Raw genomic sequence first — 27,117 nt, forward strand, 5'->3', positions numbered from 1 at the left:
CACACAACATACATACTTACATACATACACATATCTTTATAATAGATTTTGATGGTAATGAAACACGTCACTCTAATTTTGTATTGTTTTTCTCTTCCTATGTCATGAGCTTCTTTCCATGACAGTAACTGTATGTCTACAGAACTGTTTTTACTAGCTGTATTGTGTTCTATTTGTGTAGAGCAACTAAAAAATTGTTTTTCTGTTTTAAAACACATAGACTCTTCTTGTGCATGTATTATTTTGTTATTCATTCATTTATTTTCTTAGATTCCTTTGAAGTTAGTTGTGTGGAAGAGTATGTATTTTAAATGTATATATAGGTGTGAATGACCTTATGTTTTACAAAATCTCACACTACAGTAACAAGGATTTGGGGGAAATGGTGTTGGTGTAGATTGTTCATAGCTTATGCAAATTTTGAATGAGGATGAACATAAGCAGTAATCTTCTGATAGTTTATTTCTAATAAAGTTAGATAATTATAGTACTTTACCTTTAAGGAAAAAAGGAAGGTTGCTTGATACTAAGAATGTGTAAAGAAGAATTGAGATTGCTGAGTTAAGGAGTCAAAAGCAAAAGAAGATTGGGGCTATTTTTTTTTTTTTAAAGATTTTATTTATTTGACAGAGACACAGCCAGCGAGAGAGGAAACACAAGCAGGGGAAGTGGAAGAGGAAGTAGCAGGCTCCCAGCAGAGCAGGGAGCCTGATGTGGGGCTCGATCCTAGGACCCTGGGATCATGCCCTGGGCAGAAGGCAGATGCTTAACGACTGAGCCACCCAGGTGTGGGGTGATTTTTTTTTTTTTTTAAATTAAAACTGCTTCAGGATTTGTTTTTAAAGATTTTATTTATTTATTTGACAGACAGACAGGAATCACAAGTAGGCAGAGTGGCAGGCAGAGGGAGAGGGAGAAGCAGGCTCCCTGCTGAGCAGAGAGCCCGATGCGGGGGCCTGATTCCAGGACTCTGGGATCATAACCTGAGCCAAAGGCAGACGCCTAACCAACTGAGCCACCCAGGTGTCCCAGATTGGGGCAATCTAATCAATATGAACTTCTGCATCAGCATGTGGTCACATTAAAAACTAAGAGAAGAAAGTGGAATTGGATGAGTATTATGTCTAGTACTATGTTCAGCTTTATTTGTGTACTTAGCATTCAATTACTCATACTAGTCAGTGCAAAAAAAATAGCATGTGAACCAACATTACTTCTGTGTTGTACTAACATCATTCACCTATTTTTGCCAAGTCCCTGAAAGCTAATTCAAGTTACAGAAACACCTATTGTTTCAGAATAGGATGTGTAGTCAAACTACCTGTCAGAAAAGTTTGTTTCCCATAATTAGTGTTTATATACATATGCCTTTAGTTTTTGCCTTGTCAGACTTTTCGCAATTGATCAAAATATTAGAATACATTTAAATTTTGTTGTTCCTGAATAATAGTGAAGTGGACTTTTTCTTCAGAGTTTTTGTGACATGCTTTGTCATTAGACCTTATGTCTAATTGGGTGGGTACTCCTTATGATGTATAAGAACTTTTTACATATAAAAGAACATTACTTTAATATTATGATAATTACAGTATTTTCCCCAGCTTGAAACTATCAGATTTTATTTTTACCTTTTAAGAAAACAGTTTCAAATGATACCTTTATGAAATCAACTGATTCGGCCAATAAAATTTTATTGATTTACTGATTAACTGGTTAGTTCTAGGCATTTGAAATAAAACGATAAATGAAAAGCATCTCAAGATGCTTAGTGAAGTCAAGGAAAAGATGAAATTTTAAAACAAGGTGATATTGAGATAGGGCCGTCTTCAATACTATGAAAGAGCACCGAGGATGTAGCAAAGTTAATTTTTCAGGAAAGATTTGTCTTTTTTTCCTTGTCCTTTGAATTTTTTCTAACTTCATTCACATATGGTCTTTATTTAAAAAAAGAAAATTAAAAGAAGGATAGTATTTAATCATAACTCTACCACCAAGACAGAATTACCATTTTTGACACATTTCCTTCCACACCCAGGCCTTTATGTGTCCAGGGGATTATTGTATTTAGGACCTTTTTTGGTTTGTTTTAGAGAGGGAGGTGGGGGAAGGGTAGAGGGAGAGAGAGTATCTTTTTTGTTGTTGTTGTTGAAGATTTTATATATTTATTTGATAGAGCACAAGTAGGGGGAGCAGCCACAGAGGGAAAGGGAGAAGCAGACTCCCTGCTGATCAGGGAGCCCCTATGTGGGGCTCAATCCCAGGACCCTGGGATCATGACCCAATCCTAAGGCAGACACTCAACGAACTGAGCTGCCCAGGTGCCGAGAGAGAGAGAGAGAGAGAGAGAGAGAGAGAGAGAGAGAGAATATATATCTTAAAGCAGGCTTGATGCCCAGCATGGAGCCTGAGGCTAGGCTTGATCTCATGCCTGTGAGATCAGGACTTGAGCCAAAATCAAGAGGTGGATGCCTAACTGACTTAGCTACCTGGGTGCCCTGTTTAGGACCACTTAGATCTGGGGTCAGCAAACTATGCTCTTTAACCTAAATCTGACCCAGTGCCTTTTTTTTTTTTTTTTTTTTTTACTACTTAAAAACTTAAGAATGATTCATTTTTCAGTTGTTGGGGAAAAAATCAGTAATATTTCATGCTGTTTAAATTAATAGGAAAATCAGATTCTAATGTCTGTAAATAAGGTTTTATGAGAATATATCCATACTCACGTGTTCATGTGTTATCTATGGCTCCATTTTGTGCTAAAATGGCAACGTTGAGTACTAGAATATTGCTGCAAAGCCCTAAAATATTTACTCTCCATCCCTTTATATAAAAAGGCTATTGACCTCTCACATAGATTCTTTTTTGTTTTTTAAACTTTAACTTGGCTTTTTTGTTTGTTACTAAAAAAAATTTTTTTTTTAAAGATTTTATTTAATTGACAGAACGAGAGACAGCGAGAGGGAGAACACAAGCCGGGGGAGTAGGAGAGAGAGAAGCAGGCTTCCCGCTGAGCAGGGAGCCCAATGCAGGGCTCGCTTTCAGGACCCTGGGATCATGACCTGAGCTGAAGGCAGACGCTTAAAGACTGAGCCACCCAGGCACCCCTAAAAATTACGTTAATGGCAATATAATTTCCACATTGAAAGTACTTTTTTTAATCCCATAATGTCTGACATTTAGATGTTTGATTTTTTTTTTTTCCCTTTGTCTGCTTTTTACATTTTCTTAGAAGAAAAAAAAATAATCTCTACACCCAGTGTGGGGCAATAACTCACAACCCCAATATCAAGAATTGGATGCTCCACCAACTAAGCCAGCCAGGCACCCCAGAAGTTTTTAGTAGAATTACTGTATTAGAGTGCATAAATATGTAAGGTTGCCTTAAATCTTAACAAGTTAGACATCCACTGATGGATGGTAAAGTTATTACAGACCAGACAGAATAGGGATTTACAAAGGCAAGAAGATACTTAAGGAAGGTAGCGTAATATAGGAATTGAAAATGTGAACGTCAAGTCAAAATTCTGCCGTCAAATCCATATACCACCCTACCATTTATGACCTGTGTAACCCTGGACAAATCAAATCTGCCTCTTCCTCGATTTCTTCCCCCTCCCCACAAAGATTTTATTTATTTGAGAAAGAGAGAGAGACAGAGAACACAAGTAGGGGGAGGGCCAGAGGGACAAGCAGACTTTCTGCTGAGCTCAGAGCCCAACAGTGGGCTCGCTCCCAAGACCCCAGGACCATGACTTGGGCCAAAGACAGATGCCCAATGACTGAGCCACCCAGGTGCCCCTCTGCCTTGATTTCTCATCTATAAAATGGGGTTAACAATACTTGCATCATAAGGTTATTTCGATAATTAAGTTTATCACAGTGTTCATTTATAGTAAATAACTGATGAACTCTGCAAATAATGTTTAGAATAATTTAGGGAAGTAAGTGTTCTTGAAAATGTTGTATTGGGTGCCTGAGTGGCTCAGTTGGTTAAGCATCTGCCTACGGCTCAGGTCATGATCTCAGGGTCCTGGGATCAAGCCCCGCATCGAGCTCCCTGCCCAGTGGGAAGACTGCTTCTCTCTCTCTCTGACTCTCCTCCTTCTTGTGCTATCGCTCTCTCAAATGAATTTATAAAAAAAGATAATGTTGTATTAATCTCTTTCTAGTTAGAAAAATAATGAAGAAGAAGAGTGTTAATTGTGATTGTATTTGATCTTTTGAGCCAAGATACGGTATTTTTATATTTTTTTAATGATTTTTTTTAATGATTTACTTATTTATTTTAGAAAGAGGGAGAGTGAGAATCTGCATGCACACAGGGAGTAGGGGGAGGGCAGAGGGAAAGGAAGAGAGAGACTGTGGAGCAGACTCCCCACTGAGCATGGAGCTGGACGCCAGGCTCAGTCTCAAGACCCTGAGATCACAACCTGAAACCAAGAGTCTGATGCTCAACCAACTGAGCCACCCAGGTGCCCCAAGATATACAGTATTTTTAAAGCTGTATCCATTTACCTAGGTTTTCTTTGGGGAAATATTTTAATTCCAGTATATATATAAATTCAGAACAATAATGATAGAAAGTTATGTTAAAATACTTTCATTTTCGTGAATTTTGTTTTCCTGTTATGTTCATTGTGATTTGAGATTTGTCCTTTGATTAGACATGTAGTCTAATGCTTGGTTCTATTTTATTTAGTCTATTTTTTTTAAAGATTTTTATTTATTTGAGAGAGAGTGAGAACGAGAGAGGTCACAGAGGGAGCGGGAGAAGCAGAGTCACCACCGAGCAGGGAGCCCTATGCGGGCCTCAATCCCAGACCCCAAGATCATGACCCGAACTGAAGGCAGATGGCCAACCAGCTGAGCCACCCAGGCGCCCCTTATTTATTCTATTTTTATTAGTATTAATGTTACAGGCAGTGTTTTTGCCAGTGAAAATGATTATATTCTTATACCCAGAGAGATATATTTGATAAATAACGTGTAAGTTATGATTATTCTGTGAAGAGTTTGAAAAACAGTAATGCTTGGGGTTCCTGGCTGGCTCAGTCAGTAAAGCATGCAGTTCTTCTTGTTCTTGTGGTTGTGAGTTCGAGCCCCACAATGGGTATAGAGTTTACTAAAGAAAAAAATTTTAAGAATAAAGATTTTTTTTAAAAAAGGAAAAACAGTAGTGCTGTTCAGTATATTTTAGTTTATTCAGATAAACTGGACACATTTTTTACTATAATGAGTTAGCTAAAACTATGGCAACCTTTTCTGAGTTGGGATTCTATTAAATGTACAGTTTGGGGTTTGTTTTTTCTTTTGTATTGATAATTTTTGGTGAAAGTCTTCAGGCCAAAATCACTTTTGCAAATCAGAATGTGTCAAAATTAGCTAGTGAAGGAAATTACTTAAAATGTTCAGTGCAAGTAGAGTTACTGTAGTTAGAGCCTTTCTCACTTTAGATGACATTTACAGTAATATTTGAATTCCTCAGAATTATGAATTGCCACATATTTGAACAGAGGAAATATTTTTTAGGTAAACAGAAAATGAACTTTGAAATTCATTCAATGATGAAGGTATATAATGAAAATAATATTGGAATGTTATCATAGTTCAGTTGTTACGAATTTAATAAATCATTAAGACTAGAGAAACGTAGAACTATATACATGAAATTAAAAAATCTTGAGACTTTAAAAATTTAGAATCTTTTCACTCTTTTCTAATTTCTCGCAGTATATACTACTCTTAATTTTACCATTTCCTTTTTAGTTATTAATGAAGTAAATAATGGCAAATAGTACCGAATGGAAGTTTCAAGGGAGGGTCCTAAAATATTTGGATCGATCTATAATGACTGGTCGCTTACAGTGGCAAAAAGCTTCAAAGTAGATTTTTGAGGATGATTCTTCTCCCCCCCCCCATTCTTTTCTTGGTTTAAACTCTGGGATCAAGCTACATATAGGGTTTTATAAGTTAAGGTAAATTATGTTGTCATTGCAGAGGGCCACATATAGTTGTTGTATTATTATTTTTTTTTAACATTCACTCAGTAAAATTGGTTTTCTGAAACTAGGAACCATGAGATATGGTAAATATAGGCTTACGTAGGAGATACTGCAGGTTCAGTTTCAGACCACTGCAATAAACTGAATACTGCAATAAAGTGAGTCAAATGATTTTTATGGTTTCCCAGTGCATATAAAAGTTATGTTTACACTATACTGTAGTCTATTAAGTGTGTAATAGTATTATGTCTAAAAAAAACCGCAATGTACGTAGCTTAATTAAAAAATACTTTATTGCTAAAAAATGGTAGCCATCATATTAGCTTTCACCCAGTTGTGATCTTTTTGCTGGTGGAAGGCCTTCCTCGATTTTGATGGCTGCTGACTGAGCCCAGTGGTAGTTGTTGAAGGTTGGGTGGCTGTCGCAATTTCTTAAAATAAGACAACAGTGACTTTTGCCGTATCGATTGACCCTGTTTCATGACTAATTTCTCAGTAGTATGCAATGCTGTTGGATACCATTTTATCCACAATAAAACTTTCAAAATTGGAGTCAGTCCTCTCAATTGGAGTAAAACCTGCTGCTGTTTTATCAGCTGAGTTTGTGTAATATTATAAATCTTTGTTGTCAGCAGTCTTCACAGCATCTTCACCAGGAGTAGATTCCACCTCAAGAAACCACTTTCTTTGTTCATCGATAAGAAGCAACTCCTCATCCTTTCAAGCTCTATCATGAATTGCAGCAATTCAGTCCCATCTTCAGGCTCCACTTCCAATTCTAGTTCTCTTGCTTTTTCCACCACATGTTCAGTTATTCCTCCACTGAAATCTTGAACCCCTGAAAGTCATCCATTAGGGTTCGAATCAACTTGTGAATTCCTGTGAATGTTGATATTTTGACCTCTTGTCATAAATCACGAACGTTCTTAATGACATCTAACATGGTGAATCCTTTCCAGAAGGTTTTCCATTTACTTTGTCCAGATTCATCAGAGGAATCACTATCTATGGCAGCTATAGCCTTAGAAGATATATTTCTTAAATAATAAGACTTGAAAGTTGAAATGACTCCTTGATCTATGGGTTGCAGAATAGATGTTGTATTAGCAGGCATGAAAACTACATTAATGTACATCTCCAGAGCTCTTGGGTAACCAGGTGCGTTATCAATGAGCAGTAATATTTTGAAAGGAATCTTTTTTTTTTCTGAGCTGTAGATTTCAACAGTGGGCTTAAAATAACAATAAACCATGTTGTAAACAGATGTGCTGTCATCCAGGCTTTGTTCCATTTATAGAGCACAGACAGAGTAGATTTAGCATAATTCCTAAGGACCCTGGGATTTTCAGAATGGTAAATGAGCCTCGGCTTTAATTTAAAGTCACCAGCTGCATTAGCCCCTAACAAGAGCATCAGCCTGTTCTTGGAACCTTTGAAGTCAGGCATTGACTTCTCTCTAGATACGAAAGTTGTAGATGGCATCTCCAATAGAAGGCTGTTTCACTTACATTGAAAATCTGTTGTTGATTGTAGCTACCTTCATTAATTATCTAAGCTAGATCTTCTTAGATAACTTGCTGCAGCTTCTATATCAGCACTTGTTGTTTCACCTTATGTTATGAAGATGCTTTTTCCCTTCAAGCTTATTTACCAACCTCTGCTAGCTTCAGACTTCTTCTTCAGCTTTCTCACCTCTCTTGGCCTTCATGGAATTGACAAGCGTTGGGGCCCTGCCCTTGGATTAAGCTTTGGTTGAAGGGAATGCTGTGGCTGGATTGATCTTCTATCCAGACTACTCAAACTTGTTCCATATCAGTAATAAGACCATTTTGCTTTCTTATCATTCATGTGTTCACTGGAGTAGCACTTATAATTTCCTTCAAGAGCTTTTCCTCTGCATCCACAACTTGGCTAACTGTTTGGCATAAGAGGCCTACCTTTCAGCCTGTCTTGGTTTTTGGCATGACTTCCTCCACTAAGCTTAATCATTTCTAGCTTTGGATTTGAAGTGAGAGACAAGTAACTTCTTTTCACTTGAACCCTTAGAAGCTATGTTAGGGTTATTAATTGGCCTGATTTCAGTATTGTTGTGTTTTAGAGAATAGGGAGGCCAGAGGAGAAGGAAACTGGGAACGGCTGGTTGGTAGAAGAAGTCAAAACACACACATTTATCAATTGCATTTGCTGTCTTATATGGGTGTGGTTCGTGGTGCCATAAAACAGTTACAGTAGAGATCACTGGTCACAGATCACCGTAACAAATATAAAAATAGTGAAAAATTCAGAAATATTGCAAAAATTACCAGAATGTAATAAAGAGACATGAAGTGAGCAAATGCTGTTGGAGAAATGGCACCAATATAGACTTAGTCGAGGCAGAGCTGCCACAAATCTTCAATTTCTAAAGCACAATAAAATGAGGCATGCATGTAAAATGATAGAGAAAGATTGGTAGGTTATTTTAATCAGGACAGCATTAGAAAGTGGGCATTCTAGAAGGGTGATTTATTTTAATATATATTATAATACATGTAATGTGTATTGACAAGAAGATTGTTATGAATATGGCAAAAAAAAAAATTAAACCTTTAGAAGAAACAGTATAAAAGTAAGCCCTTAAAGTAGAAGAAAGATTCTCTTTTTGTTTTATGTGCTTATAATCCATAACATAGTCCCCACTTCTGGATTTACTGCTGACCTCAGGCTTGCTCACTGATTTCTATAACCAGTCAGTGCCTTTAATGTGTTTGGCAAGAATTTCCTAAGGCCACCCAAGCTCTTTGCAACAGGTCATTGCTTCTAAAGCTTGCATTTTTATTTTTATTTTTTTAAGATTTTGTCCATTCATTTATTTGAGAGAGAGAGAGCAAGTGCGCACATGAGTGGGGGTTGGGGCAGAAGCAGGCTCCCGAATTAGCAGGGAGCCCACTTGGGCTCAATCCCAGGGCCCCAGGATCATGACCTGAGCTGAAGGCAGCCGCTTAACCAACTGAGCCACCCAGGCACTTCCAAAAGCTTGCATTTTTAGAAGTGTAACTTGATTTCCATTGAAGTAAGTTTTCTCTAAAAAAAGTCATACAAATTAAGGAGGAAGATTGAGTGAATTATATAAAGCAGCTTATTTCTTATTAAGGTACGGTAAAGTCTTGCATAATATTTTTGTTTCTTAGTGTGGATATATAAAGTCTCCAACACTCTTGACTCTAAAATACTGATGTTTTATTTATATACAGGGAATCAAGTAGTTCATAAATTATAATAATTTAAAATTCTGTCTAAAGCTTAAAATTTTAGTAATGATAATCTTGTAAACTTGAGGTTTTATCATATAATGTGTTATAAAGAGTCAAGTCACCAAAATGATTCACAATTATGTTTTAGAAATGTTTTAGACATAACATAGGATTACCTTTGTGTAACAAAAAAAACCCAGGTAAATTATTTGAAAACTGTTGGTCATTTCTCCCAGTAGTATATGGAGGCAGGTTTGTGGCAAGATGTGTAACATTTTCTTCCTTTCAACCCTAATTGTTTTCTTTTTCAGAGTGTCATATAGTTAGCCCTTGGAGGACATAAAGAGACAAAGAATTATTGTGTTTGTCTGTGTGTCCTTGTGTCTGCGTATCCATCCATCCCTGTTTGGGTCCTTCCCTCCCCTGTTTTTTAATGAGTATCTGTGTTCCTTAGGAAACCATATAAATAAGATTAACTTAGTCTCCCCATACAGAGATAGTTAAATTACCATCTTATGAAAAAAACACTCCGTTTTCAATCTTAACTTCTAACCAGAGATTTTAAAAATGCGTCCCTCGCATGTTTATAATCCTGTAAATTACCATTGTGAATATAACTCAATGTTTCAATTGTATTTGCATTTCTTATTTCATGGAAAGGATAAAATATTTAGTTCTAGGATGCTATACTGTTTGTAGAACCTTCTGGATATTAGATAATTTGTTATTTTGTTAAGTTCTTATGATTAAATGATGATGCCTTGAGAATGGATGGTATTGAAAGCATGAAAAATGTGGGGGGAAAACTATGGTAGTGTTTTCATTTTCTGCATAAACTTTTTTTTTTTCTTTTTAAGATTTTATTTATTTGAGGGAGAGCACACGCGAGAAAGCACAAGTGGTTGAGAGGGAGAAGCAGGCTGCCCATCAGTCAGGGAGTCTGATGCAGGGCTCAGTCCTAGGCCTCTGGGATCATGACCTGAGCCAAAGGCAGATGCTTAACCAGCTGAGCCACCTATGTGCCTTTGCACAGACAAACTTAAAATGACTTGCCCACTGACCTTCTGGGTATTGTCTTAAATGACTTAAAGGCATCAGTTACCTTTAGGCCATAATGTCTGATAAAAATACTTATGGAAAAATTATTTCTTAAAAATTTTTAAAGATTTTATTTATTTATTTGAGAGAGAGAGAGAGCTGGACCAGGTGGGAGGGGCAGAGGGAGAGAGAGAAGCAGGCTCCCCACTGAGCAGGGAGCCCCACATGGGGCTTGATCCCAGGACCCAAGAGCCCCATAGATTCTCTTCTTGAACTTATATTCATCTTCTTACCATTTCTGGCTGAGCTCTATTTGATATTTTACAAACTAGATTTTTAATCCACTATTTGTTTTCTGCAGTTTCTAACCGTTCTCACATGGTTTCAGAACATAAGTAATTTAGCCAGCATGAGTGTGTATCACATTATTTCCTCAATTATATGAGTGAGGCAAGAATTGCATGGATAATAGAAAATGTTAGCCTATTTTCTCTTTCTGCCATTTCAATCTTTATAATTTTGTTTTTGAAAGATAGAAATTCTTCTTCTTCTTCTTTGTTTTTTTTTTTGGTTTAAATCGTAGTCTTGATTCTAGGCTTCTGAATGAACAAAAACCAACCAGAAATTATGAAAACATGTACAGCCAGGACTTAATTATCTATTGATTTTAATTATGTAAAAATTTTTAAATATGTATGTCTTTTTTTTTTTTTTTAATATTTCATTTATTTATTTGACAGAGACAGCCAGCGAGAGAGGGAACACAAGCAGGGGGAGTGGGAGAGGAAGAAGTAGGCTCCCAGCGGAGGAGTCCGATGTGGGGCTCCATCCCATAAGGCCGGGACCACGCCCTGAGCCGAAGGCAGACGCTTAACCGCTGTGCCACCCAGGCGCCCCTAAATATGTATGTCTTAACATAATATATGTAGAGAAATTTAAAAATTAATCTCTGGTGTTCTTTTTTTTTTTTTTTAAAGACTTTATTTATTTATTTGACAGAGATAGAGAGAGCCAGCGAGAGAGGGAACACAAGCAGGGGGAGTGGGAGAGGAAGAAGCAGGCTCATAGCAGAGGAGCAGAACGCCAGGATCACGCCCTGAGCCGAAGGCAGACGCTTAACCGCTGTGCCACCCAGGCGCCCCTAATCTCTGGTGTTCTTAATAAATCGGACATACGAAGCATAGAATTTTTTTTTTAAATTAAGAAAAATTTTTTATTCTCATTCCAGTACTTTTTTGGGGGAAATATATGCATAAATGTAAAAAAAAATTCATCTATATTCTTTGCCTGAAAGTAAAATCTGAAATCTCCCTAGTATTTTTCTTCTCTACCTTATTTCAGTAGAAATTATATTTTAACATCTGCCACAATTTATTATTTCACAGGAAAATACAAACCACACAGATCTTTTACTTGGTGTGGACACAAACGGAATTCACATTTACAGCATCAGGGTTTTTTTTTTCCCTCCAAATCTTTTTTTTTTTTTTTTAAATGCTGCCTCAAAGACATGCACTTTACTTATTTTTTTTAATTGACATATAATGTATTATTTGTCGCAGGGGTAGAAGTCTGTGGTTCATCAGTCTTATATAATACCCAGTAAAGCATAGGATTAATGTGGGAACACTGTCTTTGGGAAAATTCTCATTTTTCAATGCATATACTATTTTTACCCTCCTGTGAGTCCGTATGTGGTACCAATCTTTGTTTGATGAGTATAATCCTCATTGACCTAAGAGAGTAAACCTTATCTTTCTTTTTTTTAAAGATTTTATTAATTTATTTGATATAGAGAAAGAGAGAGATAGAGCATGGGCAGCAGGGGAGTGTCAGAGGCAGAGGGTCAAGCAAACACAGATAAGCAGGGAGTTGGACACGGGGCTCTATACCAGGACCCCCGAGATCATGACCTGAGCTGAAAGCAGACACTTAGCCGACAAAGCCACCCAGGTGCCCCAAAACCTTACCTTTCAAAGTGGGTGATTTTTCTACTTCAAAACCAGATACATTATTATATTTGGAAGGCTAAATACAGTACAGGAATATATCAGGGAAACTCATTTATTGTGAAAGTCTTAAAAAATAATTTATTTCAGGGGCGCCTGGGTGGCGCAGTTGTTAAGCGTCTGTCTTCGGCTCAGGGCGTGATCCCAGTGTTATGGGATCGAGCCCCACATCAGGCTCCTCCACTGGGAGCCTGCTTCTTCCTCTCCCACTCCCCCTGCTTGTGTTCCCTCTCTCACTGGCTGTCTCTCTGTCAAATAAATAAATAAATAAATAAAATCTTTAAAAAATAGTAATAATTTATTTCAGTGTATTTTTTCTTCAATAATGAAAGGAGTTAGTCATTGAATTATTTTCCTGTGCCTATGAATATATATATATTCATAACATATATATACGTGTGTGTGTGTATGTATGTGTATATATGTGTGTGTGTATAATGCCGCCACTTATGGAACTAGAGTTTATAGTCAGTTTGCCCTCAGACTGCATTGCCTTGATTAGAGGTTTCTAATCTTGCTTTGTAGCAGTAATTTATTTGTTCTTACTTTAAATCATGGGTAGGCAAAGTATTACCACAGGCCAAATCCAGCCTACCTTTTGTTTCTGTAAGTCCTTTTACTTTTTTTTTTTTTCCATTTTGCTGGTAAAACATTTAGGCCTTTTACGTTTTTAAACAGGAGAAAAGTCGCAAGAATAATATGTCATGACACCTGAACATTCTGTGAAATTCAAGCTTCATAGAATGCCAATAAATAAAGTTATTAGAACACAGCCATGCTCATTTGTTCATGTATTGTTTATGGTATTCTTTGGCGGCTTTTGGTATGACAGTTCAGAGTTGAGTACCTGCAGTAGAGATAGTATGACCCTCAAAGCCTGGCTTATTTACTCCGTGGCCCTTTATAGGAAAAGTTGGCAAACTTTTTTGTCAATCCTTGGTTTAAATCATGAAAATATATGGGGGGCACCTGGGTGGCGCAGTCGTTAAGTGTCCGCCTTCGGCTCAGGGCGTGATTCCGGCGTTTTGGGGTCGAGCCCCACATCAGGTTCCTCCGCTAGGAGTCTGCTTCTTCCTCTCCCACTCCCCTGCTTGTGTTCCCTCTCTCACTGGCTGTCTCTGTCAAGTAAATAAATAAAATCTTAAAAAAAAAATCATGAAAATATATGGAAGCTGTCATTGGTAGATTTAATTAAACTGCAGTTGATTTAGACAACTGCTATTTGAAGATCTTTGTAGTAACTCTCAGACTAAGTAGGTTTCCTGTTTAGTAAATCCTTACTAACAAAGTGGATTCTTTTATAAGTTATACAAGAACTGCTATGATAGCAGTGGGTGTCACTCGACCTATATAGACTTAGCAATTCACATTTTTAACTGTTGGCTAGCAATCCCAGGGATCTAAGGACAAGCAATCATTTGTAGTTTTGCTGAAGCATGAATTTAAATTATGACTGTGGGGAAATGGTGTGGCAGTGTAGATACAGGTAGTTACTTTTATGAATAACTCTGAATGAAATACTGTCAAGTGTAGTTTTTTATGGGGAAATTTACGTAATATGGGATTTAAGAGGTCATCACAAAGGTCAAGGATTTTATTGCAGGGAGAAAAATCATTCCATTACTAAGCCACATATCAGTATCAGTTTAAAAGCAGGTAGTATGTCATTGTGTATCAGAAACTGTCCAAAGGGAGAGAAAGTCGGTTTTGTGATATTTCTTGTATTCTAAAATGGAAGTGCTGTCCTACAGGGCGCCTGGGTGGCTCAGTTGGTTAAGTGTCTGCCTTCTGCTCAGGTCATGATCCCAGGTACTGGGATCAAGCCCTGAGCCCTGTGCCCCATGTGGGGCTCCCTGCTCAGCAGGGAATCTGCTTCTCCCTCTGCCCCTCACCCCTGCTCATGCTCTCTTTTACTCTCTCACTCATTCTCTCTCTCTCTCTCATAAATAAATAAAATCTTGAAAAAAAAAAAAGTGCTCTCCTAGACATCAGTTAGGACTTCAGAGTAAATCTCTGACAGTATTAAGCCAGGCAGCTCAGTCACCTAGATAAAAACTAACAGCTGGTATATTAATCTCTAATTCAAGCCTCTGTCAGCTGTTCTGTCAGTAGTTACATCCAGAGTATATGTGACATAAAGAAAATATTTGTTGAACCAGTGAGGAGCACTTAGTCATGGTAAGACAAGTCGTTCCCTTATTATCTTAGAAAACTTGTTACATATATTATGAACACTGTCATAATATTCCTATCATTAAACCTAGTCAGGCATATCTGGATATCTTAGTGCCATAATCTTATTTTTTATACTATTTTAATTGTTATTTTTTTCCTTTGAACTGGAATGAAATAGAGAATCACTTAAAAAATAAGGTTGGTACAGTAAGTAGTCTTACTGTCAGAATACAAATTCTAACCTTATTTTAATTTTTATATTTTGAGAAATGCTTTCTTTTTTTTTTTTTTTTTTTAAACAGATGCCATCATATTCTTTACACAGGAAGAAAAATCTGGTTTTTTAAATCTCAAATAGTAGTTTAGGGCAGTGTTTACCTAGAAATACAGCATTTGAGAATTTGTAGGTCATGACGAAGTCACATTTCCAAAGAGATTATATTCTCTTTGATGCTTTCTGATCATAAGATTGCATGAGTTTAACATCCTAAATCTCCCCTCTTAAATGAGTGGTTGCTACATATGGAATTTCACATAACTAATCTGAGGGGGTTACAGCAATATAACTTCCACCTGATGTTCAGTTCTTCACTTTTGCCCCATTCTGGCTAAATAAGGTAGTCTTTTACTTATTTTACTGCCTTTTACTTCTTACATATAATGTGAAGAAATGTTTCAAATTTTGAAAGGCAGTTATAGTAAATAATTCATTCCTTTTCTTTGTACTAATTCAGGGAAGAAAGAGTAGTTGAAAGGAGCTCTTTAGAATTATAGAACTGGATTCAAATGCTAGGTCTTTCCATCACATTCTGACTGTATAGCCATGGACCTCTCTGTGTATAACATGTAAAAAGGGCATAATAATTTAAGCCTCAAAACGGTGTTATAAAAATTGATCCGTAGGAAAGCATCTAGCATGTTATCTGCCATAGTAAACATGCACCATCATGTTAGCTGTTGTTACATACATTAACGTGCCCCACTAATGTTCTGTTAGAGTTAACTTCTATCTGCAAAAGACGAACAGCACACAAATCAACAATGAATGTAGTCCAGAACCTCACTTAAGGCATTGTTCAGAACTTTTCCATATTTTCCATATAAGCTTCTAGGAAAGCAAATCTTGCTTACCTGATTTTTTTTCCATTAGTCATTTTCTGGAAGTTATAATTCGCAGAATAATACATTGGATAGAATTTAAGGCAAAGAGGAGCTTCACAGAGGGTGCTATTGCTTCACTGTCTGGGTGATTTGTTTTGGGGAAATTGAAGAAATACATATTATTTCAGTTAATCGATATAAAAATTATGTGTGTAGGTAACTTAGCTACTGAAAAGTGAAGTACTGTGTAGTTGATTTTTTTTTTTAAGATTTTATTTATTTGACAGAGAGAGAGACTGGAAGAGAGGGAACACAAGCAGAGGAAGTGGGAGAGGGAGAAGCAGGTTTCCCTCTGAGCAAGGAGCCCAATGTGGGGCTCGATCCCAGGACCCTGGGATCATGACCTGAGCCGAAGGCAGATGCTTAATGACTGAGCCACCCAGGCGCCCCTGTGTAGTTGATTTTTTAAAATCTCATACAAACTCAAGGCACAGCTGACGTTCTTTATTAATCAGTTGTATTCTGAAAGATAGTGAATATTCATATTAATAATTAATATTAATTACAGAGCCTTAGTTTCTCTTCTCTGTGGGTTTGCCTTATAGCCTTGTATCTGATTTTTAGCACTTTTACAAAATTGTTCAAGTCAATAAATAGAAAAACAAGCCCTACGTTATTTGGCTACCTGGTAGCAGCTCTTAGAAGATTTGATCATTTATCCTTTAAAATGGGAATGATGACTTAAACAGAAATACCTATAGGAGCACCTGGGTGGCTCAGTCAGTTAAGCATCCAACTCTTTTTTTAAAGATTTTATTTGTTTATTTGACAGAGATAGAGACAGCCAGTGAGAGAGGGAACACAAGCAGGGGGAGTGGGAGAGGAAGAAGCAGGCTCATAGCGGAGGAGCCTGACGTGGAGCTCGATCCCATAACGCCGGGATCACGCCCTGAGCCAAAGGCAGACGCTTAACCGCTGTGCCACCCAGGCGCCCCTAAGCATCCAACTCTTGATTTCTGCTCAGGTCATGATCTCACAGTTGTGGGATCCAGCCCCGATTTGGGCTCCACGCTCAGTGTGGAGCCTGCTTGAGATTCTATTTCCCTATGCACCTACCCCCTGTTTGCCTGCACGCTCTCTCTCTCTCTCTCTCAAATAAATAAATAAATAAATGAAAAAATTTTTTAAAGAAATAACTATAACTCACAGAGCACTATTCATAAAGAAGTACTTCAACAACAATGTGACTATCATAACCAGACAGTATGTTAGGATAATTTTCTTGCGTTTTAATTGATTTAGTAATACCATGGATAATTCAGAATTGGGTGTCTTAAGAAAACTAGTTTCAGTTATTTAAGTCTTACTAGGAAAACGTATTCATTAAGATAGAAAGAGGCAGATATTAGTAACTGTTTTATAAATGAGGAAATTGATAGGTAGAAATTTGAACTTCTGTAAGGTCATTTCAGTAAATACATTCAAGTTACCAGATTTTTTTTTTTTTTTAAGATTTTATTTGAGAGTTAGAGCATGAGCGGGAGGGGCAGACAGAGAAGGAGGAACAGACTCCACTCTGAGCAGGGAGCTGGACCCAGGGCTGGATCCCAGAACCCTGGGATCATGACCTGAGCTGAATGCAGTCGGAGGAGCCTGTGACTCCTGATCTCAGGGTTGTGAGTTCAGGCCCCATGTTGGGTATAGGTAGTGCTTACTAATAAAATCTTAAAGAAAAAAGAGAGAAAATAAATGGGTCATTGTCGAGGAGGTTTTTGTATGTTTAATGATCTTGGAAACATAGCCATTACCTTAACTTTTTAAATAAATAATAAATGAATAAATGTTGAACAAATTTTTTACCCCAATAGGGTTTTTTTGTTGTTGTTTTTGTTTTTTTACATAAACTCTGCACCCACCATGGGGCTTGAACTCATAACCCCAAGATCAAGTGTCACATACTCTACCAACTGAGCAGCCAGGCACCCCTAATTCCAGTACTTCTAAACTGGAAAATTTCAATACAGGAAATTGGTTTTATAGAGCATACCTGTACCAGTCTGCAAAGTATTATCAGTGCTGCTTTAATAGCAATTTGTTAAACCCTTCCACCCCAGAGTATAAAAGCTTGGGAGCAATAGACCATAGTAAACTTAGTATTAAGTTAACACTGACACCCACATGATTGTATGGTTTTCTAGACAAGTGCCCATCTTTTTGCCAGTTAAATGTCTAGAATAAGAGAAGAGTGGTTGTAATAAAGGTGGGTGTTTAGACTAGAGAAGACTCACAACTAAGAAACAAAACCAGGATTCAAATGTTTGAAGGACTATAGGGTAGGAAAGTGATTAGGCTTGTGTTTGTTTGACTTCATGGAATTAAGCTTGGATCTCTGTGTGGAAGTTAAAGTAAGAAAGATTTTAAAAGAACTTGATAGCTGTCAGAACTATCTGGAAATGGTAATGGTTTTCCTTGGGAAATAGAATGTTTCGTCTATCATAGACTAGACTGTCATCTGGTGTGCATCAAGAGGTTTAGAGTCTGAACTTCCCATTGTATTTTCTATTCCTAAAATGAAGAGGTTAGCCAAGTGTGCAGTGCATTCATTATAAAAGGGGTGTGGAGGAAAGGGATTCTAGAAAGTTTCTTTGTAAAAAAAGAAGAATGTCATGGACATTTTTTCCCCCAGATGACAGATTTTACCTACTTTTGTATGATATTTTCCCATTCCACTATTTCCTTCTGTAAAGTAGCATTTCTGTATATTTTCCAAGTAATATAGTTGATAACTTTGAAGTCCTTTATTTCTTCCTCTTGGTGTTCACTAGGTATAAATGAAGTATCAGAGTACTTACCACACTGTTGCTGTAAAAATACATAGTAGTCCCTTACAGTAGTGATGAGATGAGAAGAAAAAGCTTTATTTAGATAAACTTTAGAGTAGAAGAGTAAAGTGTGACCTACATGATTAGGGGTTCTTCTTTGTACTCTTCAGCCACTTTTTGACTTTTCCAAATTGCCACATTATTTTAATTCACCACATATAATTCCCTTTACTTAGCTCCCTTCTGTTCACTGGTTTCCATGATCTGCCAGTCCACTTTTATAAGGGCCGCCAATTGACAGTGCTGCTTTGTTGTTCTTCCCAGCTCTACTCTAGGGCTCCTGCCGCTGATCTCAAATGCAGGAGCAGCAGAGGTGCTTTGAGAGAGAGAGAACAGAATGTCAAAGAGTCCAGCGGGGGACCAACAGATTGTGGGAAACCATGTGACTGTGTGATTCACATCTCCAAGGAGAGAGAACCGGTTGTTTCTGTGTCTAGATCCACCCTGTTATGAGGATAATACCATCAATAATGTAATTTTAATTGCCTGGATGCTTTGACACTGGATTGAAAAAATAAAACTTAGCAGTGAAGTTACTGGTCAGATGAGTTTGAGTAGAACTGAATTCAATGACATTTGAATCAAGATAGTGGATAATGACTTCTGTAGTTTAAAACTCAAATATTTTAGGCATTATGGGAAAGAGGGTAATTCATCTATGTGTGTATGTATTGTCACTAAAATACTCAACTCGATTCTTTTGTTACCAACCTTAGATGACCTGATGCTATTTGGTTTGTATATTGCTTCTCATTGTGAAACCCTTAAAAATGTGACTTATCTAAGGCCACACTTAAAGTTACAAAACACATTAGTAAATTTCAGATTTTGTCTTTAGGACATTGTTGTCAAGGATCAAATCTTACCACGGGTTAATTTATTAAGCTCTGTTATTCTGTAATTGCTAATGAACTATATAACTTATGAATTTGTGTGTTTACATACATTTAGATGAAGGAATTTTCTTCAATCCTTAGAAAATATAGGAGGGAGAGTTTGTAACATTGTTAGGACAGCATAACATGGACCTTTCTTTTAATCTGTAATTCTAGGACGACATAGACAGCCTAAACCCAGTTCTCAGGGACAACCCGCAACTTCAGGAAGAAGTGAAAGTCTGGGTAAAGGAACAAAAGGTTCAGGAGATTTTTATGCAAGGTAACTATTTTGAAGTTATGCATTAAGTTTTATTTGGAAACTGGGCAGTTTTTTATGTTTGGTTTTGGTTGTTCAGTTACATGCAATGTTAATAGAAGACCAGTTTAATATTTTGAGTACTATCCAGTCCAGGGAAAATAATAGCAAAATGATGATTTCAGTAGAAAGTTGATAACTTTACCAGTTTATTAACTCATTTGCTAAATGACTTGCATGAAATTATAACCATACACAGGTGTTTTGTTGATAGGAAAATCTCCATATTACAAAATACAGTTAGGTGTGTCCTTCCTGGAGAAGGAAACATTGTTTGCAGTAGAGGATTGCCCAAAGCCACAATTGATTTCCTTTGAAGAATGCTGTTAGTATCTGATAAAAGTGGCCTATTTCAGTTCACCCATTTCAGCAATGACCATAATACTAGTTTTAGTTTTGTTTCCTTTTTTTAGGAAGTTATAAATTCGTCTATTAACATGTGACTTTCAAACCAGTGAGGTTTTATATAATTCCTAGTGATTTCTTTTTCAGTCAGTAGAACCATATATTATAAACTTTTTGTGAAATTGAATTGAAACTGAGAACAGTATGGTGCAAGTATTGATATTTTGTTGAATGTTTTTTGAAAGGAATTTTATTGTTAAGTACCCATATTCATCTCAGTCCTCAACTTCCATGTCATTTAATTTCAGCATTAATAATCTCTTCAGGTGTGGCTCTTTTGCTCTTTTGCTTTGTGTTATGGGTATTTATAGCAGCACATCATCTACTTATTAAATTCTTCTCAGGCTAAATATGCTTTAAAATTTAATATAGAGAATATGAAAAATACACAGAAATAGAATATTTCAGTGAATTTCCATGTGCCTATCTTCCAGCCCCAACAACTATGGTCGTCCTGCCCCATCCACATTACTGTTTACTTCCATTAAATTTCAGACCTCACCAAATTCTATTTTTAAACAAAGCGACTATACCATTATTATGCCCCCAAAATTAATGGTTCTTTAATCTGAAATACTGGATACTCAGGTTCAAATTTCCATTTGTTTCATAAATGCTTGAATGATTTTTAACAGGAATGACTGATTTTTTATTAATATTATTCATTTTTTTATTTTAAATCGGGATCTAAAAAATGTCCATAGTTTAATTAGTTGATATGCCCCATCTCTTTTTTTCCTCCTTTCCTTGCAATTTAGTGAAGATACAGGCTAATATTTTCTTTAGCAATTTTTGTTTCCTTATCATAGTCTTACAGGTGAAAAATTGAGGTAGCATAGTCCCTGTCCATCCTAAACAGAATTACTATGTGAGGCTGACTCCAAATTGTGTTTTGTGGTAGGAATAAGACAGTTAAGAATTGGAAATTGTGCTAGTGGAAATTGCAAATTGGTCATGTTTGGAGATAGTCTATAAGCTTTTGCTATATTACATTTTTAGAGTCTTATCCTTCCATAATTAGAAACAACTAGAGTTTGTATAATTATTATCATGGCTCTGAATATATTTAATTTATAGGTCAAATGGAATATTTTCTATACATTTGTTAATTGACTTATTTTAGGCTGATAGTGGCAGAGTTTTATTTTGTTTTTTGAAACTGACAAATAAATATTAAACCATTAATTGGTATGTTAAATGGCTTATAACTGTCAAAGCATCAACCTAGGAATCAGAAAAATAAATTCATTCCTAGCTCTTTCACTTAAGATTTTATTTAACCTATCAACCTCACTTTCTTAGTTTTTATAAAAGGGAAAATAATATGAATTGAAGAAGATTAAATAAACCCTAGCACATTTTGGAAGCACTTTATAATTGTTCATATATAATAGTCATCAAGGTATACCAGTTTCCACCCCACCCCTCACAGTTCTTGTTAAACTTTCAACTATTTGATATTTTAGTGCCCGAATTGAAGAAATTTTTATCTCTCATTATTCTCTTCTGTGGAGTGACTTTTGTTTTAATAGGCATATTTGAATATATACAGATAGATATCTTTTATTATTAATCCTTCCCTTTAAAACGTGAGTTTAATCCAAAAGTACAGGATATTTCTTTATTTAAAAAACTAAATATGCCATATTTATAATTCACTTAACAGTCTCTATATGTTGTAAGACTTTGGCAGCCTTTTCTAGCTCTTACAGAAGAATTAAAATTTATAGCTGTTATGGTAGAGTTTTGGCAACTTAGAAAACTAAAATATTGAGTTCCAAATTACCTTTCCATTTCAGCCAAGTAGTAGTCTTGTATGTATCCCAAACCTATTAAGTAGCTTTGTAACCTTGTGACTTTCTAGACCACTCTAACTTAACATTTTGTACTTACCTCATGATCCCAGAAACATTCTTTCTGGCTTAAAATACTTTATTCCTATTGAGTTATGTGTAATAGGAAATATATGTGTAGTAGAGTGTGTTCAACGATAACTTCACAATGATCTGGCTCTGAAGTATGTGTATATCACTTCTAATACATTTTTTTGAAAACTGATACTTGAATAGGATATTACTCATCTGTCACAAAGCTCATGTTTCTCCTGAAGGATAGTTCTTCAATGAAATTGTCTCCATTTAAGATATCCCTATTTCTTTTGTGTGTGTGTGTGTGTGTGTTTAATTTAAGGTCCTTATTCCTTAAATGGATACAGAGTGAGAGTATATAGACAAGACTCTGCCACCCAGTGGTTTACTGGCATAATTACTCATCATGATCTCTTCACTCGCACCATGATCGTTATGAATGATCAGGTAAATAGTCCAACTAATATTCTTGGAGAGATATTTATAATTCAGATATTTCATGCCTTCCAAAAATGGTTCAAGAGGTCGACACTAAATAATTTTCATCTCTAGATTTTTTGTAGTCATATACTCCTAATAAATTTAAATGTATCTGATGTTAATTAGAGGTCACTTTAGGTCACGGGAGATTAATGCTAACAAATTTATTTCAACAATGATTAAATAAGTCCCTGAAATAGAAACATCAAACTCTAATTGATTAGTCGTCTTTTTTTTTTTAATTCTTAGGTCAGCTAAAATTTTCTTTCTTAAAATCTCGTTTTTTTCTGTCTCCAGTAATAAAAATATTTCCCAAATGATTGCTTTTCACTAATGAAAACTAATGCACACCACTATAGGTCTTGTCAAATCAAGTTTCATAGTTGGTACATTCCCTTAAGTTTTGTGGTGAGTATTAAGGACACAAATTTCATATGAAGTTTTAAAGAACAGTCTGAATGTCTTGATTTTAAATCTTTCAAAGTTGTGGTTTATTTACCAAAAAAAAAATTTTTTTTACACCTTCCAAATTGAGTGGATTGTGGAGGGTTTATGAGTGAGTGCCCCATTAGAAACAATCCAGATGCTTTCGGTTCAAATTTTAGCCAAAATGCTGAATAAATTATATTGTTTAGTTGTATTTAATTTTTTTCCTAAAACGGTGACAAACTTTCACTTCTCAGTGAAACTTAGAATTGCCTTTCGTTTTTGAAGGAGTTACTTATTTAACCTGTCTTTTTAAAATTATTATTTGTATTTATTTACACAGTTTTTGTCATTTTCTTCTTAAACTCTACTTTCTTAGTTTTATAGCTGGTTTTGGAAATTACTTCTTATTTTTAAAGTACATTTTATGACTTGATAAACTCATTTTAAAGTACATTTTATGACTTGCACATTTTATGACTAAGTACATTTAAAGTACATTCTATGACTTGATATTATACTCCTGATTAATTCTTATCCTTGCTTTTATACCTAATGTTATATTGACTATCTGATTGGATTTAATTTTTGTTCTTGTTTTGTGTCATGGATTAGGTACTAGAACCACAGAATGTCGATCCTTCTATGGTTCAAATGACCTTTCTAGATGATGTTGTTCACTCTTTGTTAAAAGGTGAAAATATTGGCATTACATCACGGCGAAGGTCTCGTGCCAGTCAAAACAGCAACGCTGTTCACGTATGTATGTTGTTAGTGATATATTATTATAAAATATTTTTCCTCAGATTACTTAGGATCCGGTAATAAATAATCATTGTTAAACTGGTTATTTTTAGGGTCATTATACACGTGCCCAAGCAAATAGTCCCAGACCAGCAATGAACTCCCAAGCTGCTGTACCAAAACAGAATACACACCAGCAACAGCAACAAAGAAATATTCGTCCCAGTAAGAGGAAGGGCTCAGATAGCAGTATACCAGATGAAGAGAAGATGAAGGAGGAAAAGTATGATTATATAGCACGAGGAGGTAGTACTCATTTTTCTTTTTAAGGGAATGAGAACAAAGAAAACAAAAATACATTTAAGTTGTACTTACTTATTATTTTAATTATGAAAAATAAAACTGTTCCTTTTTAAAAATCTTACAGAAAATCCTAAAGGGAAAAACAAACAATTGATGAATAAAAGAAGGAAACCTGAGGAGGATGAAAAGAAACTAAATATGAAAAGACTACGGACTGACAATGTTTCGGACTTTTCTGAGAGCAGTGACTCAGAAAATTCAAATAAAAGAATGATAAATAATTCCTCAGAGCAGAAGCCAGAGAATGAGTTGAAAAATAAAAACACTTCAAAGATAAATGGAGAAGAAGGAAAATCTCAGAATAACGAGAAGGTAGGAGAAGAGACACTAATAATAGATAGCCAGCCTCCATGGGATCAAATACAGGAAGATAAAAAAAATGCAGAAGCAGAGAAGCAGAAGTCTGTTGACTCTCAGCTTCAAGAAAAAATGATTACTCATTCATCAGAGCAGGCCACACTTTCGGATCATAATCCTAATGATTTACTTCTTCAGGAATGCAATATGGAAAAAACACATACAGTGGAATTATTACCAAAGGAGAAGTTTGTATCCAGACCACCCACACCAAAATGTGTTATTGATATTACAAATGACACTAATTCAGAAAAGGTGGCTCAGGAAAACGCAAGTACCTTTGGCCTTCAGACACTTCAGAAAATGGATCCTAATGTTAGTGATTCAAAACATTCTATTGCAAATGCAAAATTCTTGGAAACAGCAAAACAAGATTCTGATCAGAGCTGGGTCAGTGATGTAGTTAAAGTAGATTTAACCCAATCAAATGTTAGAAGTGCTTCCTCAGGAAACGATCACCTGAACATGGAAAAAGAGAAAAGTCAGTATGTCTCTTACATGTCTTCTCTAAGCGCAGTTTCTGTCACGGAAGATAAGTTGCATAAGCGAAGCCCACCCCCAGAGACAGTAAAATCTAAACTTAATACTTCAGTAGATGCTCACAAGACAAAATCAAATCCCTCACCTGAAGTTATTAAACCCAAAATTACCCATTCTCCTGATTCTGTAAAGTCTAAGGCCACTTATGTGAACAACCAAGCTGCTGGTGAGAGAAGACTAGCAAATAAGATAGAACATGAGTTATCAAGATGCGGTTTTCATTCAGTTCCTACACGAGGCAGTACATTGGAAGCTACAAAGAGCCCACTTATCATTGATAAAAATGAGCATTTCACAGTTTACAGAGATCCTGCACTTGTTGGGTCAGAAACAGGAGCTAATCACATTTCACCTTTCTTAAACCAGCATCCCTTTCCTCTTCATTCTTCATCCCACAGAACCTGTTTAAATCCAGGTACCCATCACCCTGCCTTAACTCCTGCACCCCACTTACTTGCTGGGTCATCCAGTCAAACTCCATTACCTACCATTAACACACACCCTCTGAGTAGTGGTCCACACCATTCTGTTCATCACCCTCATTTACTTCCTGCCGTGTTACCTGGAGTGCCTACTGCCTCCCTACTTGGTGGCCACCCACGACTAGAGACTGCTCATGCCAGCAGCTTAAGCCACTTAGCATTAGCACACCAGCAACAGCAACAGTTGTTACAGCATCAGTCACCTCATCTTCTTGGACAAGCCCATCCTTCTGCTTCATATAATCAGCTTGGACTCTATCCAATTATTTGGCAATATCCCAATGGAACACATGCATACTCAGGACTTGGTCTACCTTCTTCAAAGTGGGTTCACCCAGAAAATGCAGTTAATGCTGAATCTTCATTAAGGAGGGTAAGTTACACTGTGGTTTGCCACATATCAATATATACTTATTAATCACCATTAATCACATTTTACTATAATAAAATGTTAGAATTGTTCAAACACTTATTTTTCCAATTAACAGTGAAACTTTTGATACTTAGTAACTTTGGAACCATGGAAGCTGAAATCTCAGAAAAGCCTGTTTATTTTAAAAAGCCAGTTTAAAGAAGTAAAACTTACTGCTTCTCACATATCTGTTATAAAGAATGAATGTCTTCATAACTAATTATGGTACCTATCTGTAATTATTTTGCTCAGCTAAATTCCCAGAAGTGAAATTTGTAGATTAAAATTTATATAAAATTGTAAGGCTTTTGATATACATCATCATCTTAATATTTTTTTAAAAGAGGGGTGGATCTTGGGGCTCCTGGGTGGCACAGCAGTTAAGCGTCTGCCTTCGGCTCAGGGCGTGATCCCGGCGTTATGGGATCGAGCCCCACATCAGGCTCTTCCACTATGAGCCTGCTTCTTCCTCTCCCACTCCCCCTGCTTGTGCTCCCTCTCTCGCTGGCTGTCTCTATCTCTGTCGAATAAATAAATAAATAAAATCTTTAAAAAAATAAAAGGGGGTGGATCTTAAGCAGGCTCCATGCCTGGTGCAGAGCCCAATGCAGGGTTTGATCTCACAACCCCAAGAACATGACCTGAACCGAAATCGAGAGTTGGACATTTTGACTGAGCCACCCAGGTGCCCCATCATCAAATTATTTTTTAAGACAGATTGTTATATTCCCCAGTTAGATATATTGATGGTATGTTACAAGCTATGACTCTCTGAGGCCCTTGTTCTTGTAAGGGTGCCTAGGTTGGAGACTTCTGGTATGTGGGAATAACGTTGGGGCTGAGATACTGCCAACATCAAATATGAGTAATGTTGCTGAAGGTGGTGGTATAGAGAGCTCTTACTCCTTCATAAGCTAATGTGGTTTCTCTAGCCAAATTTTATTTTCATACTAAGAAATGATTGTTGAAGAGCACCTGAGTGGCTCAGTCAGTTAAGCATCTCCCTTCAGCTCAGGTTGTGATTCTAGGGTCCTGGGATGGAGCCCCACATTGGGCTCCCTGCTCAGCGGGGAGTCTGCTTCTCCCTCTCCCTCTGCCTCTGTCCCCCACTCATGCTCACTCTTTCTCTTTCTCAAGTAAATAAAATCTTAAAAAAAAAAAAAAAAAAAAGATGCCTGGGTGGCTCAGTTGGTTAAACATCTGCCTTCGGCTCAGGGCATGATCCCAGGGTCCTGGGATCAATTTCCACATCAGGCTTTTTGCTCAGTGCGGAGCCTGCTTCTCCCTCTGCCCCTCTCCCCACTCGTCTCTCTCTCTGACAAACAAACAAACAAATAAAATCTTTAAAAAAGAAATGAAATGATTGTTGAGGGCGTTACCACCCCCAGTATCAAAAATAGTGAGAA

At 36.5% G+C, this 27,117-nt stretch overlaps 1 protein-coding gene across 8 annotated transcripts in view; it reads left to right on the forward strand.

Moving 5' to 3' along the window:
• Window positions 1-27,117, forward strand: part of JMJD1C (jumonji domain containing 1C) — a 321,235-nt gene that overhangs the window by 255,486 nt on the left and 38,632 nt on the right. For 6 of the 8 annotated variants that reach the window (XR_005833243.1, XM_040624460.1, XM_040624462.1 and 3 more), the window contains 5 exons: window positions 19,493-19,598; window positions 22,230-22,354; window positions 23,429-23,572; window positions 23,671-23,863; window positions 23,985-25,672. Coding sequence is in view for 7 of the 8 variants with exons in the window: in XM_040624462.1 (XP_040480396.1) it covers window positions 19,493-19,598; window positions 22,230-22,354; window positions 23,429-23,572; window positions 23,671-23,863; window positions 23,985-25,672 (2,256 nt within the window). In the remaining variant the exon portion in view is untranslated. Of the gene's footprint in view, window positions 1-18,886; window positions 18,913-19,492; window positions 19,599-22,229; window positions 22,355-23,428; window positions 23,577-23,670; window positions 23,864-23,984; window positions 25,673-27,117 lie in introns of those variants that run through there. The other 2 variants (XM_008695929.2, XM_040624461.1) reach the window with 2 other exon arrangements.

Source organism: Ursus maritimus, unplaced genomic scaffold, assembly GCF_017311325.1.
Source record: "Ursus maritimus isolate PB19 unplaced genomic scaffold, ASM1731132v1 scaffold_7, whole genome shotgun sequence".
NCBI lineage: Eukaryota > Metazoa > Chordata > Mammalia > Carnivora > Ursidae > Ursus > Ursus maritimus.